Raw genomic sequence first — 19243 nt, 5'->3', positions numbered from 1 at the left:
ATGGCAAGTGCCTCTCCTGAACAGAATCAGAATCACTGCTCAGCCATAAACAACAGTATCCCACTGATGCAGGGCAACCTCCCCACCCTGACCTTATCTGGAAAGATCCGAGTGACAGTTACTTTCTTCCTTTTTCTACTATCTACAACTTTTAATGCTTCTTTCTTGTTGAAACTTCAGAAGTGGACTCAGAAGAAAGAGAAAGGAAAAAAGCTCTCAAGAATGAAGATGCTTTTAAAACATCTGACCTTAGCCAACCTGTTGGAGACTCTGATTGTCATGCCACTAGATGGGATGTGGAACATTACAGTCCAGTGGTACGCTGGAGAGCTCCTCTGCAAAGTCCTCAGCTATCTGAAGCTTTTCTCCATGTATGCCCCAGCCTTCATGATGGTAGTGATCAGCCTGGACCGCTTCCTGGCCATCACGAGGCCTCTAGCTGTGAAGACCAATGGCAAGCTCGGGCAGTCCATGATCGGCTTGGCCTGGCTCCTCAGTAGCATCCTTGCTGGACCACAGGTAAACCATTATCATGAACCTGTTAGGATATGGCAATCACAGATTTCCTGTCTAACCTTGGGTAATGTATGATTGTATGTCAAAAGCAATATTGTATTATCTTTGGGAGTTTGGACTCTGGAATTTCGAGAGTGCAGTTTAATCCTGGCTCTGTTACCTTGGGCAATTTTTTGTAGCTTCTCTGGGGTTCAGTTCCTTCATTTATAAAGTGGAGGTAATGCCTGTGTTATGGAACTTTTGTGAAAATAAAAAGAACAATGTATTAAGGTGTCTAGCATAATCTCTGGTACATGGTAAATGCTCCTCAAAAAATGTGGCTATTGTCCAATTTGACCTCGTCCCCATCTTATTCTTTCCTCTAGTTCTCTTTTTGCTCTGGTTGATATGGTAAATGTAGAGAATATTTAGGAACTATGACATTTACATAGGTAGAAAGTATTTATAATGGTCTTACTTGGGATTTCTTAAGTGGAAACTAATCTGTTTCTGTCACAACTTAAAATTATTCTCAACTAGTATGTCGTTCTGGAGTTTGCAGCTGGGTGGCACTGAAAAAAGAGGAAAAGTGGGAAAACCCGAACTTCTGAAATTTGAATTATTTCTCTGAGATTGACTTGAGCTTTTCTAGAAGTTTAGACTATAAGAGGCTGTTAGCAAAATCAAGTACAGGCAGATATCGCACCAGATTGCCCTCATCAGAAGCAAACTGGTTAAGTGGCCTGTGGAATCTGCCTTTTTTCAGCAGTCATATCTCTGAAGAAAAGGACCCAGTCTTACAAATAGCAAAGATCCTCTAATAACAGATGAATAAGTTGTCTCTATGCTGTAAATGTATCGTATGATGACGAACCCAGGGTACAAGGATGTGTTAAGAAGTGGCATCAAGGTTAACCAGGATGTTCCAAAACTTTGCTACTCCAAAGGGAATTTATCTAGACATTCTAAACAGGCCAGGTGATTTAAAAAACAAAAAGAAGAAACAAACAACAACAACAACAACAGAAATCCTGCCATGCAGAACTCACTAAATACAGTAAACCACTAGAAAGTTGGGTCACCAAATGTTCTCACCAATTCCTCACTTAACTAATATTTTTTGGATATTAGATCAATTTAATTAGGGTGTGTTTTATGGCAGGAGAAATGGGAAAAATTACAATGCTTTGACTTTGCTGGAGAAAAGCATATGACAATTCTCACAGTGACTGAATATACAAGAATAGGTTTAGTAGATATGCCTCCCGAAATGAGATTATTTAGCTAAGTCTTATGGCTGAAGTTTTCCATTTTGTTTCTTTAAAGTAAGATTATGTTGCCTATTTACTGTTTTTCTTGGGAAAAATAAACAAGTTAGATTCTTCACACGGAGCGTGATACTGATGGTTTGAAAGAAACAGCCCTCCAATAAAATACAATTCGGTTGTGGTGACAAAACTTTTATAAAACTAATACAACTATATACTAAGCATTTTTAAAAACCTAGTACAATTATAGGGAGCAGAGATGAGTAAGAGTTGAAATGGTGAAGGAAGTATTTAAGAAAAAAGTAGGATAAGCTGAGTTTTTTCAAGTGAATGGTATTTGGAGGGAAAAATCAGTCAGGGATCACATGTATTTTTCAGCAAAGGTTGAAATGTGTGATTAATTTTCAGAGAAGACTTGTCTGGCTGAAGTGACAGATTGAGAGGTGACACCACCAGGATCTCACATTTGGTGGTTGCTCCCTTGTCTTCCACTGCCCAGTGCACTCTGTCATAAAACATCACGATTATGCATTTGCTTGTCTTTGTCGTTAAGGAATACACTCTTAAATGGTGGAGACTATGTTGTGTTCAACTTTCACTAACATTCACTGTACATAATAGGACAACTAGCAAAAACATAGATTGTAAGTGTTCAGATGATCTAATTTCTCTTCAGAGCAAAGAAATCCTTCACCTTTTCCTTAAAAAAAAAATTTGGCTAAATAAATCAATGAGTGAAGGCTATAATGGACCTATATTATAGAAGACATAGAGAGCGAGGGGGAATTCTGAAATTAATGTGGGAGCCATCCATCCTTTGTGAGTCCAATGCAAGAAATAAAATGATTTTTTAACAAAAATATTTTAAGAAAATTTCCATAGAGCCAAATAATTGCAAGAAACAGGGAAACCTTTTCAGGATTTTCTGGCAATGAAATGATTACATTGGTGGCTATGGTGGCCTCAGAGAGCACTGATTTTTTTTTAATGTTTTATTTATGTTTGAGAGAGACAGAGACAGAGTGGAAGCAGGGGAGGGGCAGAGGGAGAGAGAGATACACACAGAATCTGAAGCAGGCTCTGGGCTCTGATCTGTGAGATCGTGACCTGGGTCGAAGTTGGATGCTTAACCAACTGAGCTACCCAGGCGCCACAGAGAGCACTGATTTTAAGAGGGACATTTCAAACAAAAAACAAGGCTTGGCAACAAATTGGATTTAGGGAGTTGATAAAGAGAGACGTATAAACTAAAGCTCTAATGTTTTTAGCCAAGGAGTTTTAACAGTAAAACCACTGAAATAGACAGGTAGGTTGAGAAAAAGAGTGGCTGTTTGTTTGTTTCTCTGTTTGAATGGGGAGGGAAGGCAGGCTGTGAAAAGAGCTGATAACATTTGCTTTAGGCCATAATAATACCAATATAAGGTCTTTGTATAAGTATAGTCATTTGGAAAGTAGTTGGTAAGTTAGGATACTGATGAAAGTCTGAAGAAGTAGGAATAGGTCAATTTGTGATAATAACTGAATGCAAATGAACAACTTCAGTCTTCTCTAAAGCACTGTCCCAGAGGCTATAATAAAAATATTGATTTATTAATTCAATTATCATCATCTAAGTATGTCACAGCAATAATAGAAAGATAGTGTCAAATAATTATCTATCTTGATGTAGTAAAAAGAAATTATGAAATCAAATTTGAATTGTTTAGGATTTTCATGCAATAGCCTGACCTCAAATACATCACTCTTCCTAAGAGATTTATGTGAATATGGGCCACAGAAAATGATGGTATTATTTTATTTGGTAAAACACATGATTCATCCTTACTTTCAGTAGCAGATTACATTTGTAAAACACTTTGCCAAAGTTTCCTGAAAAACCTTACTCTGTGTAGCATGTAACAGCCATGTTACTACCCCCACCCTGCGTATCAGAGAACATACAAAGAGAAACTTTGAAAGTAATGCCAACCTTTCTGGCAGTAAGAAATGGATACTACAGGGGCACCGGGGTGGCTCAGTTAAGTGTCTGACTTCAGCTCAGGTCATGATCTTACAGTTCAGGAGTTCAAGCCCCACATCTGCTGACAGACAGCTCAGAGCCTGGAGCCTGCTTCCAATTTTCTCTCTCTCTATCTCTCTCTCTCTCTCTCTCTCTCTCCCTCTGTCCCTCACCTGCTCACGCTGTCTTTCTCTCTCTCAAAAATAAATAAACATTAAAAAAAAAAAGAAATGCATACTACATTGGGACTTTGTCTGTTCCTCACACACCAATAACTGGGAAAATTTTTCATAAAATATTCAATTCCATTCCACTTCATTTTTTTAAGTTTATTTATTTTGAGAGAGAGAGAGAACATGAGCAGTGTTTTAGACACTGTTAATGTTCATTTTTCCCTCTCCTCCTGTTTTCATTCCCTTGTTCATAATAACATTTTTGAAGTCAGGAGAGGGGCTCCTGAATGGCTCAGTTGGTTAAGCGTCCGACTTCAGCTCAGGTCGTGATCTCACGGTTCATGGGTTCAAGCCCCACATTGGGCTCTGTGCTGACAGCTACCTCAGAGCCTGGAGCCTGTTTCAGATTCTGTACCTCCCTCTCTCTCTGACCCTCCCCTGCTCATGCTCTCTCTCTGTCTCTCAGAAATAAATTTAAAAGTTTTTTAAAATAATTTTTTAAATAAAAAATTTTTAAAAAGTCAGGAGATAAAATAGTAGGGAAATATGAGTATGAAAATTAAATGATGCTTTAAGAGACAGTAAAGAGAATTGCTTACATAAAGATTATTTCCTATTTCTCAAAATTATAACATTCATTCTGACTAATAAGTAAGTTCAGCCAATCTACCCCCTAGTCACCAGGTTATCCTGCTCATATGCTAATGCATATAATTCTAGTCTTAAATATATCATTTGTAACAGTAAAATAAGGAAGGAAGGAAGGAACGAAGGAAGGAAGAGGGAGGCAAGGAGGGAAGGAGGAAGACAATGAGGGAGGCAAGGAGGGAAGAAGGAGAAAGAAAAAAGAAGGGAAGGGGAAAGAAAGAGAAGGAACAAACATGACCTGAAAGGCAATCTGCTTTAAGACTATGTGTTGTGAGGCTGGTAAGTGCGTGTTGAGGAGAAAATATTTCCTGGATTAGATGTGTCCATATCTAATACAAATCACATGGTTTCCAATGACAGCCATCTACCACCACAAGAGCTCTAGAGTAGCAGACTGTTTGCAGAAGTTCATAACTCTAGCTTATCTGTGTTAATATGGAGCATTACATTCTGACATCTTTTAAATTCTATCATTAACTCAGGTCAGAAGGCATGATACATGAGATATCCTTTCAGTCTTTGGTGTAAATATACGTGGCCTGGGGGCACCCGAGGGGCTCAGTCCCTTAAGCATCTGGTTCAGTTCAGGTCATGATCTTGTAGTTCATTGAGTGTGGGCCCCACATTGGGGGGACAGAACCGCTAAAGATCCTCTGTTCTCCCCTCTCTGTACCTTACCTGCCTGCACTCTCTCAAAAATAAACAAACACTTAAGGGGTGCCTGGGTGGCTCAGTTGGTTAAGCATCTGACTTTGGCTCAGGTCATGATCTCATGGTTTGTGGGGTTGAGCCCCTAGTCGGGCTCTGTGCTGCTGACAGCTAGCTCAGAGCCTGGAGCCTACTTCAGATTCTGTGTCTCCCTCTCTCTCTGACCCTCCCCTGCTCACGCTGTCTCCCTCTCTCTCAGAAATAAATAAAACATTAAAAAAAGAGTCTTCAAAAATAAACATTAAAACAAAAAAAAGGTATGTGTCCTGAAGATGTGCAGAGGCTTGCCTTGACACACAGAATGCACTTGACAGTCTGGAATGTGTTTCTGAACTTGACAAGCAGCTTAAGTTCAATAAATACTTATCACACATGCACAATATGCCAAGAACTATACTGGAACATAGTAATAGCATACTAAATACATAAATAACAACAGTAACGATGATGATTATAAATGTTAGTTATTGAAGACATAAAAATATGTGCTGGGGAATGCTAAATCCTTTTGCATGCGTTATTTCATGTAAGGCTCCCAACAACCCTATGTATTGGACACAATTATTATCTTTTTTTATTCATAAAGAAACTAAGGTTAAGAATGTTATATAAAATGCCCAAGATTACTTTCTAGTAAGTGTGGGTGTCATTACATCCAGTTAACTCCACACCCATAGCTTTTAAATACTACACTATATCACACTATGCCATGTTGTTGATTTCGTTTTTTCTTGTAGGATGATGTAGAAAGAAATGGTAGGAAAGTCTTAAGTTCAGAATGTATGCTAAGAGCTGTAAGGAAAAAAACATATGGTATACATTTACAAATATATAAATAAATATATATATGAATATTCATTTATAAATTGTATGCCTTGAATTTTTGATAATAATGGTTATAACTCATACAGTGCTGTGTGCCGAGCATTATTAGAAATACTTTGCAAGTATTAACTCATTTAATTGTCTTCACAGCTCCTAGAGGTAAAAACTATTAACATGTCCCTTTTATAGATGAGGAAACTGAAGTACATCACCTAAAGATAATTCCCTCTTAGGGATGTCTGGATGGCTCAGTTGGCTAAGTGTCTGACACTTGGTTTTGGCTCAGGTCATGATCTCACTGTTCATGGGTTCAAGCCCGGCATCGCGCTCTATACTGACACAGTGGAGCCTACTTAGGATTCTCTCTCTCTCCATCTCTCTGCACCTCCTTTGCTTGCTCATGCTCTTTTCCTCTCAAAATACATAAACATTTAAAAATAGTATTAAAGATAATTACCTCTGGAAAAGATTAGGCAATAATGAAATTAGTCTGGGGTATAGTCAGGGTTAAAAATAATACTCCAAGAAGCATCTGCAAATGACTGTAAAGAAGGAAAACATACTTCTCTTAGTTATGGCAAAAAGCAAACACTGGTGAGAACTGAGGTCAGGGAGAAGAAAGGAGAAACAAAAAAATTAAAGAAATATAATCCAAAGACCCCCAAAAAATAAAAAAGACCCACAAAGTAAAGTTGATCCCTATATTAATCATTCAGATGAACATGACCTTGGAGCACAAAATAAACTGAACTTAGCCTAAACTATTAATGGGCAAGTAAGGTTCTGAATTGCCATAAACTTTACCATATCACTCTTTAATCACTTATCACGGTCTACCTAGTGTGTATAACAGGTGTCACAACCATGCTATATCTCCCCTATCAAATTTTTTTTTAATGTTTTATTTATTTCTAGGAGAGAGAGAGAGACAGCTTGAGCAGGGGAGGGTCAGAGAGAGAGGGAGTCACAGACTGAAACAGGCTCCAGGCTCTGAGCTGGCAGTCAGCACAGAGCCCGACGCGGGGCTCGAACCCACGAACCGCGAGATCATGACCCAAGCGAAAGTCGGAAGCTTAACCGACTAAGCCACCCAGGCGCCCCTCCCCTATCAAATTTTAAATTCTCTGATAACAGGATATATCTGGTTCATCTTTTATGTCAGAGATCACCTAGTGTAGTTTTTGAACACGGAGTTGCTTTAAAAATAAGCACTTATTAAATGAAGATGATAACCAGAAGCTCAAATCATAGTACTTTATTTCAAAGTCAAATTAAATTTCCTTAAAACCTGCATCCCATTGACAAATACTTGAGGCAGGCATAGTATACATTTTCTCCAGGAACTCCCTACTGTCTTAAAGTTAATGTTTTGCTAGAGAGAAAAACAACCTTAGCCTGACAATGGCTAGACCCCCAGGATCCTGTGAATCTTCTTTAGCCTGTGAAAATCACTTGGGAAACTTCCCTTTGACTTTACCTCCCCCAACTCCCAAGGTCATAATCAGTCTCTCCTCAGGGTCCAGAGCAGCTCTTCTGCCCACAGGTCCTGTTCCAGTGCCTTAATAAAATCACCTTTTTGTACCAGAAAAAAAAAAAAAAAAGTCATTTTATTGAAAGCTTTATCATATTAACTTAAAAAAGATTAAATATTACAGTGAAAATGTCGCCTAGTGCAGAAGAGAAAGTCAAACTCAGGTCAAGTGGGTCCAAGTATAATTGGGAAGAGAAGAGAGAAGTACCCAAGGCTTTAAAGAAATACTAGATTCTCAAATTGTTTGTAAAGTAACCCTTCCAAAGATTCACAACATCTGTTCGGTCAAATTCAAAACTAAACTTTAAATTTAAAAGTCAAACTGCAAAGAAGTATGGAAAACTTAAATGGTTACTTTGTGATGCGGAAAAAGATCTGGATTATAAAATAGAATTAGCTGAATTGAGTTTCTGAGTTTTAAATTTGATGATATGATCATTTTGCGCCCTCTAGTGGATTAATTTGAAAATACTATTTTGGCCTTGAAAAAAATACCTGAAACTGGTTTTTCTACATAGAGTAGCATGTTGTCTATGAATAGTAAAAGTTTGGTTTCTTCCTTGCCAATTTGAATACCTTTTATTTCATTTTACTGTCTTTCTTTCTGATTGATGAGGCTAGGACAACGGCACTATCGTAAATAACATTGGTGAGAGTAGACATCTCTGTCTTATTAATCTGTAGAGGGAAAAGCACTGTTTTTTCCCATTGAGGATGGGAAAAATAGCTATGGGTTTTTCATACATGGCTTTTATGATGTTGACATATGTTCATTTATTCCTACTTTGTTGAGGGTTTTCATGAAGAATGGATGCTGTCTTTTGTCAAATGCTTTTTCTGCATCTATTGAGAGGATCATATGGTTCTTGTCCTTTCTTTTATTAATGTGGTGTATCACATTGTTTGATGTGCAAATATTAAATCACGTCTGCAGCTAAGTGATGAATCCCACTTGATTGTAGTGAATAATTCCTTTAATGTACTGTTGGATTTGATTTGCTAGTATCTTGTTGAGAAATTTTGCATCCATGTTCATCAGAGATACCGGCGTTTGGTGGAGTCTTTGATTTTGGAATTAAAGTAATACTTGCCTTGTAGAATGAGCTTGTAAGTTTCTTTCTATTTCTTCTTCTCTTTTTGGAACAGTTTGAGAAGAATAGGTATTAACTCTTCTTTAAACGTTTTTATAGAATTCTCCTAGGAATTCTGGCCCTGGATTTTTGTTTGTTGGGAGATTTTTTGATTACTGATTTAATTTCCTTATTGGTTATGAATCTGTTCAATTTTTTTATTCCTCCTTCCTGTTTCAGTTTTGGTAGTTTGCATATTTCTGGGAATTTATCCATTTCTTCAGATTGCCCAGTTCATTGACATATCATTTTTCCTAATATTCTCTTATAATTGTTTGATTTTTGTAGTGTTGGTTGTGATTTTTTCTCTTTCATTTGTGATTTTATTTATTTAGGTCCTTTCTCTTTTCTTTTTGATAAGTCTAGTTAAAGGTGTATCAATTTTATTAATTTATTCCAAGAACCAGCTCTTAGTTTCATCTGTTCTGCTGTTTTGTTTGTTTCCATATCATTTATTTCTGCTCTAACCTTTATTATGTCCCTCCCTCTGCTAACTTTAGACTTTATTTGCTGTTCCTTTTCTAGTTCCTTTAGATGTAAGGTTAGCTTATGTATTTGAGACTCTTCTTGCTTCTTAAGGTAGGCCTGTACTGGTATATGCTTCTTTCTTTTGATGACCTTTGCTTATATCCCAAAAATTTCAGACTGTCATATTTTCATTTTCATTTTTCTCCATATATTTATTTTATTTCTTCTTTAATTTCCTAGTTAATCGATTCATTCTTTAGTAGGATGTTCTTTAATCTCCATGTATTTGTGGACTTTCCAGATTTTTTCTTGTGGTTGACTGCAAGTTTCATAGCGTTGTGGTCTTAAAATGTGCTTGGTGTGATCTCCATCTTTTTGTACTTGTTAAGACCTGATTTGTGACCCAGTATGTGATCTCTTCTGTAAAATATTCCATGTAACTCAAAAGGATGTATATTCTGCTGCATTAGGGTGAAATGTTCTGAATATATCTGTTAAGTCTATGTAATCCTACAGTCCAGCATGTCATTCAAAGCCAATGTTCTTTGTTGATCTGCTTAGATGATCTGTCCATGCTGTCAGTGGGTGTTTAATTCCCCTACTATTATTGTATTATTATCAATGAATTTCTTTATGTTTGTTATTAATTGATTTATATCTTTCGGTGCTCTCAAATTGGGGGCATAAATATTTAGATCTTAATAGATCTATTCTTAGATCTTATTCTTAGATCTTGTTGAATAGATTCTTTACTTATGATACAGTGTCCTTATTCATCACTTGTTACACTCTTTGTTCTAAAATCTAGTTTGTCTGATATAAGTATGGCTACTCCGGCTTTCTTTTGATGTCCATTAGCATGATAAATTGTTCTCCATCCATTCACTTTCAACCTGCAGGTGTCTTTAGGTCTAAAATGAATCTCTTGTAGGCAGCACAGAGATGGGTCTTATTTTTAATCCATTCTGTTACCATTGTCTTTGGAGCATTTAGTCAATTTTACATCCAGAGTAATCATTGATAGATATGAATTTAGTAACCTGTAAATTCACTGTTTCTGGAGATTTTCTCTGTTCCTTTCTAATGTTTGTTGCTTTTGGTATTTCTTTCCCACTTAAAAAGTCCCCTTTAATATTTCTCGCAGGGCTGGTGTAGTGGTCACAAACTCTTATTTTTTGTTTACCTGGGGAATTCTTTATCACTCCTATTCTGAATGACAGTATTGTAGGATAAAGCATTCATGGCTAAATATTTTTCCCATTCAGCACATTGAAGATATCATACCATTCCCTTCTGGCCTGGCAAGTTTCTGTGGAAAGATCTGCTGTAAAACTTATTTGTTTTCCTTTGTAGGTTAAGGACTTTATTCCCTTCCTGCTTTCAGGATTCTTTGCTTTTCTGTATATTTTGCAAAGTGTACTAGTATGTTTCAGTGTTGGCCTCCTTTTGCTGATTTTGATGGGGGTCCTCTATGCCTCCTGGATTTCAATGTCTGTTTCCTTCCCCAGATTAGGGAAATTTTCAGCTATAATCTACTCAAATAAACCTCTGCCCCCTTTTTCCCTCTCTTCTTCTAGAACTCCTATGATACAAATGTTATTATGCTTTCTGGAGTTACTGAGTTCCTTAAGTCTATATTTGTAATCTAATATTTTTCTTTCCCTGCTTCTTTTCAACGTCATTATTTTCCATAATTTTATCTTCTATGAGCACTTATTGTTTCCTTAGCTTCTTCCATCCTTGTCGTCATCACACCACTCAGTTCTGCATAACATCTTTTATTTTGGCTTGACTGATTTTTAATTCTTTTATCTCTGCAATAGGGGAATCCCTAGGGTCTTCTATGCTTTTTTCAAGCCTGTTTTGGTTAGATCCCTGGCTGTGACCCCTTCTTGTTCTTTCTTTGGGGATGAATTTTTCCATTTTGGCATTTGCCTAATTCTCTGTCTTCTGTTGTTAGGAAACACTGCTATGTTTCCTGCTTCTGGGTATAATGGCAATATTAAGAAGAGGTCATATACTGTCCAGGGCCTGGTGCTTCAGAAAGTTTTTTGGTGTATGCTGTGTGCACTCTGCTGTGGTGTTTTGTCTGCTCTTTCCCTCAGATCAGTCTTTTGCAGAGTTTCTTCTTGCCCTCAGTGGGGAGTGTTTGGAACTTATCCTGTTGTGGCAACTTTTAACTAGTTGGTTTTGGTCTACTTGTTAGAAAAGCCAAGATCCTGTTTCCCTATGATCGGTAGACTTGGTGCATACAGTGGGGGGAGTTGCGGTGAGGGGCTTGTGCCATTCTTCTGGGAGAGGGGCCTGCTGCACTGGTTCTCAGGCTGACTTGCCCTAGTAGAGATGCACCTGCAGAGCACAGTGGGGCAGTGCTTGATGTAAGCAGCTCCAGCCTCCCCTGGGGGGTGCTGTGTTCCTCACTGAAGAACTGCCCTCATTTCTGCCCTCACAGAAGAGTGACAGTCTCCACTCTTGTATCCCAGGCTTCCATCAGAATCTTGCCTTTATGTTGTCTATGTCTGAGCTATCTGGTACAGTGCTCCTGTGTTTTAGCTCAGGAATGCGGCTGGGTTTCCAAACTCCAAATTTTAGGGACCTGCACTGATCTTCTAGGGGAAGTTCTCATTGCACTGTAGCTGGTGCTGGTTTGTCCCAGAAAAGCAGTCACACAACCACACAGGGGCTCAGAGTTTATGATAAAACACAGCCAAAAGCTGGCTTCCAGGTTAGCTGCTCTCAGCAGGTGCCTCTTGCTGCTATGCTAATTAATGGGACCTCTCAATGGTGCCCACTGTTTCTTTTGTGCCCTGAGAGGCAGTGTCACCTCTCCCAAATGCACTCCAATAAGGGGAAATGTCTTTCCCAGTGCAACCCAAAGGATCCTCAGAACACACTGTCTGCTCCCAGGCCCTACCCTTCTTCTGCACAAGAGCATTGCTAAGCCTGCCAGGCATGATCTCAGCAATGGTGTAGACTCTAAAACTTCAGACTTTGAGCTCCGCTGCTTGTAAAATCTTATGATAATCAGCCAATGTCCTTTTCTCAGTGAATGGTTTGGGGGAAGTGGTGGGTATGTGTATGTGTGTGCACGCGTGCGTGATCCCCTGTGTGCTGCTTTCTCTCTCTCTCCTCCCTCTGTGATCAGGGCTCTCTCCCCTCCACAGCACCTATAATTCATTTCTCCCCCAAATCAAGTCTCTGCAGCTCCTACTTTCCACTATGTGGTCATTTTCCTCCCTCCAGATGTGCAGCTTGTCTTTCAATCCTCAGACCAATTTCCTGGGTGTTCAGAATGATTTGATATTTATCTGGCTGTGTTTTTTTTTTTAATTTTAAAATATTTATCTATATTTGAGAGATAGAGACAGTGTGAACGGGGTAGGGGCAGACAGAGAGGGAGACATATTCTGAAGCAGGCTCCAGGCTCTCAGCCATCAGTGCTGAGCCTGATGTGGGGCTCGAACTCACAAACTGCGAGATCATGACCTGAGCCAAAGTCAGACACTTAACCAACTGAGCCACCCAGGCACCCCTTATCTGGCTGTGTTTAATGGATGAGGCAAGCATAGGGTCCCCCTACTGCTCTGTTATCTTTGCAACATTTCTTTAATAGTTGATTCAATTTGTGTTTAAAAAACAAAAACAACAACAAAAGCTTCACACTTAGAGAAAGATTGCAAGAATGATACAAAGATTTCTGGAATACCTTTCCCTCAGCTTCTCCAAATATTAACATTTTACTAGATTTGCTTATCTGCTTTGTCTCCTATAACCATTTATTCTAAATCATTTAAAAGTAAATTCAGATATGATGTCTCTTTTAATACTTTTTTTTCTGGCACATACCCACAGTACAAGTATCAAAAATCATGAAATTAACACTGACAAAATGCTATTTTAATCTATATAACTTATTCATATCTCAGCAACTGTCCCAAAATTTTCCTCTTAACAAAAGAAAATCCAGCTTTGCGCAGCGGCAGTATCGTAGCCAATGAGGTTTATCAGGGGTGCAAGTATTGCTAATTAAAAAACAAAAGAAACTCCAAGGTTATAATCCAAGATAAAAAAGAACTGATGGTGAGTACCTCTCAATGCATTATATAAGGAAGCAGATGCTATCAACTGGTCCCCATTATTGGCACTGTTAATTTAATTATTTGGTTATTATCTACTGTAAAGTTTTTTCACTCTTTATGGTGAAAAACTATCTTGCAGGTAGATACTTCAAGATGATGTTAATATTTGCTTTCTTCAAACTTCATTCTTGTTTTTCCTATCCATTGATGATTCTTGCCTGAATCACTTATTATTACCATTTGGTAATCACTACTCTCATTATTCTTTACACATTTATTAGTTGGCTCTCTACAGTAACAAAGAGCTTTTGTCACCTCCCCATTTATTTGATGTCATTCTTTTGTAATTTCTATCAGCCTGAAGTCATGGATTCTTCCTTTGTTCAATAGCTAATCATTCCTTTAACTGGGTTTTTTTCCCTTAATTTTTGGTTTTGGTTTTCAATGCTCCAACTGTCCCATATTTGACTAATGGGAGTACTTTCAAGCTGGCTCCAGAGCTCCTTTTGACATGCTTTGCTATTCCTCTAGTAGTTCCTGGCTTTTTGGCCCAAACTGTTCCAAGCGTATATTGCAGTTTGCCTGTCAGCCATGGGCTCACCCACCTCTCCAATGACCTCTGGTTCCCTTTGGTAGAGAATGGTATTTAGAAAACAAGTTCTGGGTACGAGAGTGTGGGATGTGCTTATTGCCTCTGGGATTTCATTGTTCCTAGGCTCCCTGAAGACAGAGTTAGAAAATAAATGCACATGCACATGCATATAAATATACATAGAGATTTTCCTTACTTTTTTTTTGGCAGCTGTATAGTACTCTGTTGTGTGGTCCACCACAGTTCCTTCAGCTACTGTTCCATGAATTGGTATTTCCATTATTTTTGGTGTTTTTTCAATTACAAACAATGCATCAGTGAATAATTTTCTGCCTAAGTATTTTCATATAAAAGAGGTGGGAGTGTATCTTCAGGATAAGTTCTTGGATGTCAAATTGCTGGGTCAAAGGTAAATGCAGAAGTAGTTATGCTAGCTATTGCCAAATCCTTCTCCCTAGTGGTTGTGCCAATTTGCATTCCTACTAGCAATGTGAGAGATTCTCTATTTTCTTACAACCTAGCCATGAGACTATGTTGCTATTTTTAATTTTTGCCAATCTTGATAGTGAAAAATGCCGTTTCACTCTAGCCTTAATAGTCATTTTTCTTACCACAAGTGAGGTTGAACATCTTTTCACATGCTTAAGGGCCACTGTTTTATCTTTTGAGAGTGGTCTATTCGTGTCTTTGACCATTTGAATGGGGTTTTCTGTTTCAAAACTGAAATTTAAATACGTATTTTGGAAGCACATTCTAACTGTTAGATACAGTTTTAGGTGCTTCAATTATGATAGACAAAATTACTTGCAAAAAGTTTACTCAGTATAATTGTATCTGAAATTGAAATACAAACAATGTTTAAATCCTTGGTTGGTGATCATTCTGCTAGGTTGAAATAGTTTCCAAAAAATCCAAAATCCTATAGATCTATTCACATTACCCAAACATTTTTTAGGTAAAGATCCACATACAACTTCTCACTGAAGCACCAAAAGGATAATATCAGGGATAATATTAGCCATTGCTTTGGGCAACAACATGTTAGAAGACCTGGAGAATACAGAAGGAAGAAACTTTCAAGAAAACATGCAAATACTGTTTGAAAGAAAGTAACACCATCTTTTAATTGTTTTCTTTTTCTCACACAGTTATATATCTTCCGGATGATCCACTTAGCAGACAGCTCTGGACAGACAGAGGGTTTTTCTCAATGTGTAACACACTGCAGTTTTCTACAATGGTGGCATCAGGCCTTTTATAACTTTTTCACCTTCAGCTGCCTTTTCATCATCCCTCTTCTCATCATGTTAATCTGCAATGCAAAAATCATCTTCACTCTGACACAGGTCCTTCATCAAGATCCCCACAGTATGTATTCCTTAGACTTGGTGTTAATTGTGGGCAATCAGGTTTCAAACAGCAATATTCAAAGCAGAGTGACATGCACTATGTGCCAGACACTATTCTAAGCAGTTTGCATACATTAACTCAGTTACTATTCACACTGAGGTAATACTTTTATTATACTGTTACTATTCTTAATTTACAGATGAGGTAATTTGGTATTTCCCAAAGCTCTAAATTTGTACCATGAAATTAAGAACGAAAGAACAATTACTTCATTTTACTAGTATAAGCATTGGCAAATTGCTCCTGCTGGGCCGTTACAACACTGTACCAAACACCTGATTTCTAGAATATTGCAAAGTATACCTCGTTAAATGGTAGCCAGGAGACTCATTAAAATTCAGCTGTTCTGTTTCATACTCAAATCCCCTATTCCACACAGCATAACTGGGCTTATATGCATGTGTGCGTGTGTTGGTGTGTGAAATACTGTTGTAATTGACTCTTTTATCGGAATCATCACAGCTGTGGTTGTGCCTTTTTTGCTTCAGTAATCTGGTGCATTCACAAAAACTAAAATTTATGAATTTGCAAAGTAAACATGGCTATGTCATCATAACATCCAAAAGACATGTTATCAGTATCATGATAAATAAGTTATACATGGTACAACTTAACTGGAAAATTATCTTAGTTACTGTAGCGTGATTACTCTCAGCAGGTGTTTTCTAAGGGAAATAATTATGGTGATGCTCTGTAATAGAAACTTGGACAGTTCCCATCAAAAAATTGTATCTGATACTTCTTAAAAAGTATACTGCAAAAACAATTTGCCCTCAAAATCTTATCCTAGAGAAATTAAGTTCTATACAGGATATCTAAGAAGGGCACATGGGGACTAAGAAGATAAATCCTAAATAAGGCTGAATCTGAAGCAATGTGAGCTAGGCAGAAGCAGAAAAACACAACAGCAGAGGCAAAGAATAATAGTTAAATATTATAACATAGATTTAGCTATTTAATCTTTTATTTATTCAACCAATATGTCTTAACTACTTAATATTGCTAGAAATGGTGATAGATGTGGATACCGTGATGAATAAAACAGCCCAGTAAACAATTCCACTTTCCTGGAGGCTACCGTCTAGCAGAAAAGACAGTAAAACAGTAAACCAATAATGAAATGCGATGGTATTTCAAATGAGGTAGAAATACAGTATGTTGTAGGAGGTTCAATATTTTTTTTCAAATTCAGCCCCTGTGCTAAGCCAAGATGCTTTTTTAAAAGTGTTTATTCCTATTGATTGCTTTAGGACTTAATGGCATTAAGTTTACATATATTGAAGACTAAGTGAAATAATGTATGAAAGAACAAGGTCCATAGCAAGGTACAGAGTAAATGGTAATTACATTTGTATGACAAAAATCTATAACCAATCTGTACTCAATAAATTCCTGATTTTAACATTTCTAGTTAAAAATTGATTTTATAATTAAAACATCACACATATAAATGTTTTCTTCCAATTTCCACTGTTTTGTGATTAATGAACAAGAAGTTGCAAAATGGCTACTGCTTAATAGTATGATCTATTTCTCTAAAAATAATATAGCACCTAGAGGGTAATTTTTACTTTAAAATAGCAGTTCTGGATTATGAAGTAGAAGAAAAGATTTTGAGTACTTTACAACTGCAGTTAGTTAAGTGTTAAAATTCATGCGAGCAGCCTGTTAGAGTCAGCACTTCCCTTAAACTCTAGTGAATTTCCACACTCAAACTCCACACATACACTACACACATGATACACATACACAGACAGACACCACACACATCACACACACACCACACAAAACATACACACACCACACATACGCCACACAGTAAGCACACATATACCACACACACAGACACCATACACACCACACACACACATACACACCACACATACACTATGCACGCACACAGACACAGACACAGACACAGACACACACATCTGTGAACTTTAAGCAATCTATTGGTATGAAAAGTGAAACTATTCTGAATATCATAGAGCATGGTTGAGAAAGACAATTTTGGACAACACTCTTTCACCCATGCATGATCCTCAGTATCCTTACCGTCAGAGAAACTCAGTAAGTATGGTTCTGTGTTAACAGATAATTCAATTCAGCTCAACTTTATTATAGTTTTTTTGTTAATTTATATTTTAAGAGTTTGAGTACCTCCACATTTCAAATCCAAATTAGTTTGGTGGAAACTTATCTTTAAAAGCACTGTCATCTTTAACCGTTTCTCTTCATTATGTGACATAACACAGTGGAAAACCTGGAGCATTAACATCCCTTTCAAACAAATTATCATTATTAAAAATATTGGGAAATTGTTCTTATTCCAATAATTAGTTTGAATTAGTGATTCTCTCTTCCTTTATTGTCCATTTTAGTTTTTTTTTTTTTTTTACAAATAGTTTATTGTCAAATTAGTTTCCACATAACACTCAGTGCTCATCCCCACAAGTGTCCTCCTCCATGCCCATCCCCCCCTCCCCCCCACATCCATCAGTCCTCAGTTTTTGTCATTTTAGTTTTGTAATAAAATTGGTCTTTAAACACCTACTTTTTTCTCTATCTAACAGAATTACAACTGAATCAGTCTAAGAACAATATACCAAGAGCTCGGCTGAGGACCCTAAAGATGACAGTTGCATTTGCTACCTCCTTTACTGTCTGCTGGACTCCCTACTATGTCCTGGGAATTTGGTACTGGTTTGATCCTGAAATGTTAAATAGGGTGTCTGAGCCAGTAAATCACTTCTTCTTTCTTTTTGCTCTTTTAAATCCATGCTTTGATCCACTTATATATGGATATTTCTCTCTGTAATCAGTAGAATATGTAGGAAATCATGTAAAGAAGAGCAAGGTAGTGAATTTCATCAAATGAGAATAATAAACACAAAGGCAACAGCATTTTTATATGTAAACAAAGCAGAGTTTAATGTTATGTTAACATTCTTATTCTTTGAGAAATCACACTGTCAGAAATTCAAATATAAAGAAAAAATACAAAGAAGAAAATTCAAGAAAAACAATAAAATATCACTCATAATCATAAACTGAACTAATTTCTGCCCTTTCTGAGATCCTATAATATATTATATAGGTTTCTCACCACTTTCTCCATGTCTAGTAATGTATAAATACTTAACATAGCCATAGCCTAAGGCAAAGAGATTCCAAAAAGTAAGACTGAGAAACCATAACACAGTCTTAACCTAGCCATGCTTTTGAGAGTTTTTTTCCAAGGGCTTAGCACCAATTATATCTTATGCTACAATAATATGTAAAGCACAGAGAGTATTTCCCCTGATCATAAGATCAATCTTCCCGCCTCTGGTAAAAAAAAAAAAAAAAAAAAAAGACAATAATGCAATGCATCTAATTTTTTCTTTGATTCCAAAAGCATTCCGAAGTTTGAAGTATTCAGCAACCAACCCACCATCCATTCCACTCACATGACAAGATTTACACGTAGCTTTCCTTCATCCCAGGCTTTACTTGGGACAGCGTGATGTTCCTTGATAGAAACGGGAAATGTAGACGGATTCACATTTGGACAGGGGTTAGAACATTATTGTAGGCTGTATAGTCAGTGGTGTTTGTGGTAATTAATTGTACTAACATAACATTGTTTTTAAATACAATCAAGAAAAGTCCTATACTGATTATGTTTTATACATATTATGGCCTCTGTTTTAATAGGAGAGTTTTTTTCTATCTTCTGATTTTACTGAATCCATAATCCACAAGTCACTGAGAAAAAATAATAAATCAAACAAATGCACAAGTGAAGATATTTGATACCTAAGAGGAACACTGAAAAGTAGTTACAAAAATATACAAGTCAAAGAAGCCAACAAAGTATTGAAAACAAATTGAGAAAAACTATAAATGTGTAACTAACACCTACTGATATTCACATT

The 19243-nt window shown here is 37.1% G+C and overlaps 1 protein-coding gene across 2 annotated transcripts; it reads left to right on the top strand.

Annotated features, from left to right (window-relative positions):
* On the top strand, positions 1-18144 carry GNRHR (gonadotropin releasing hormone receptor). Of its 2 annotated transcripts, none has more exons than XM_039219881.1 (3): positions 1-519; positions 15065-15284; positions 17900-18144. In XM_039219881.1, the coding sequence occupies exons 1-3, from the start codon at positions 1-3 to the stop codon at positions 18142-18144; spliced, it is 984 nt and encodes a 327-aa protein (XP_039075812.1). The 2 variants fall into 2 exon arrangements, with proteins under 2 accessions (XP_039075812.1, XP_039075813.1); XM_039219882.1 differs by having other exon boundaries at positions 15193-15284; positions 17900-17921.
* Positions 18145-19243: the final 1099 nt, after the last annotated feature.

Source organism: Hyaena hyaena, unplaced genomic scaffold, assembly GCF_003009895.1.
Source record: "Hyaena hyaena isolate Hyena2069 unplaced genomic scaffold, ASM300989v1 scaffold_846, whole genome shotgun sequence".
Lineage (NCBI taxonomy): Eukaryota > Metazoa > Chordata > Mammalia > Carnivora > Hyaenidae > Hyaena > Hyaena hyaena.
The sequence above is the reverse complement of the archived record's forward strand: the minus strand, read 5'-3'. Positions and strand labels throughout refer to the sequence as shown.

Bases quoted from the DNA above. Each gene is read 5' to 3' on its own strand.
- GNRHR (XM_039219881.1), top strand. From the start codon at position 1: ATGGCAAGTGCCTCTCCTGAACAGAATCAGAATCACTGCTCAGCCATA. The intron at 520-15,064 runs GTAAACCATTAT...TTTCTCACACAG, and splicing joins GCATCCTTGCTGGACCACAG to TTATATATCTTCCGGATGAT. The intron at 15,285-17,899 runs GTATGTATTCCT...TCTATCTAACAG, and splicing joins CCTTCATCAAGATCCCCACA to AATTACAACTGAATCAGTCT.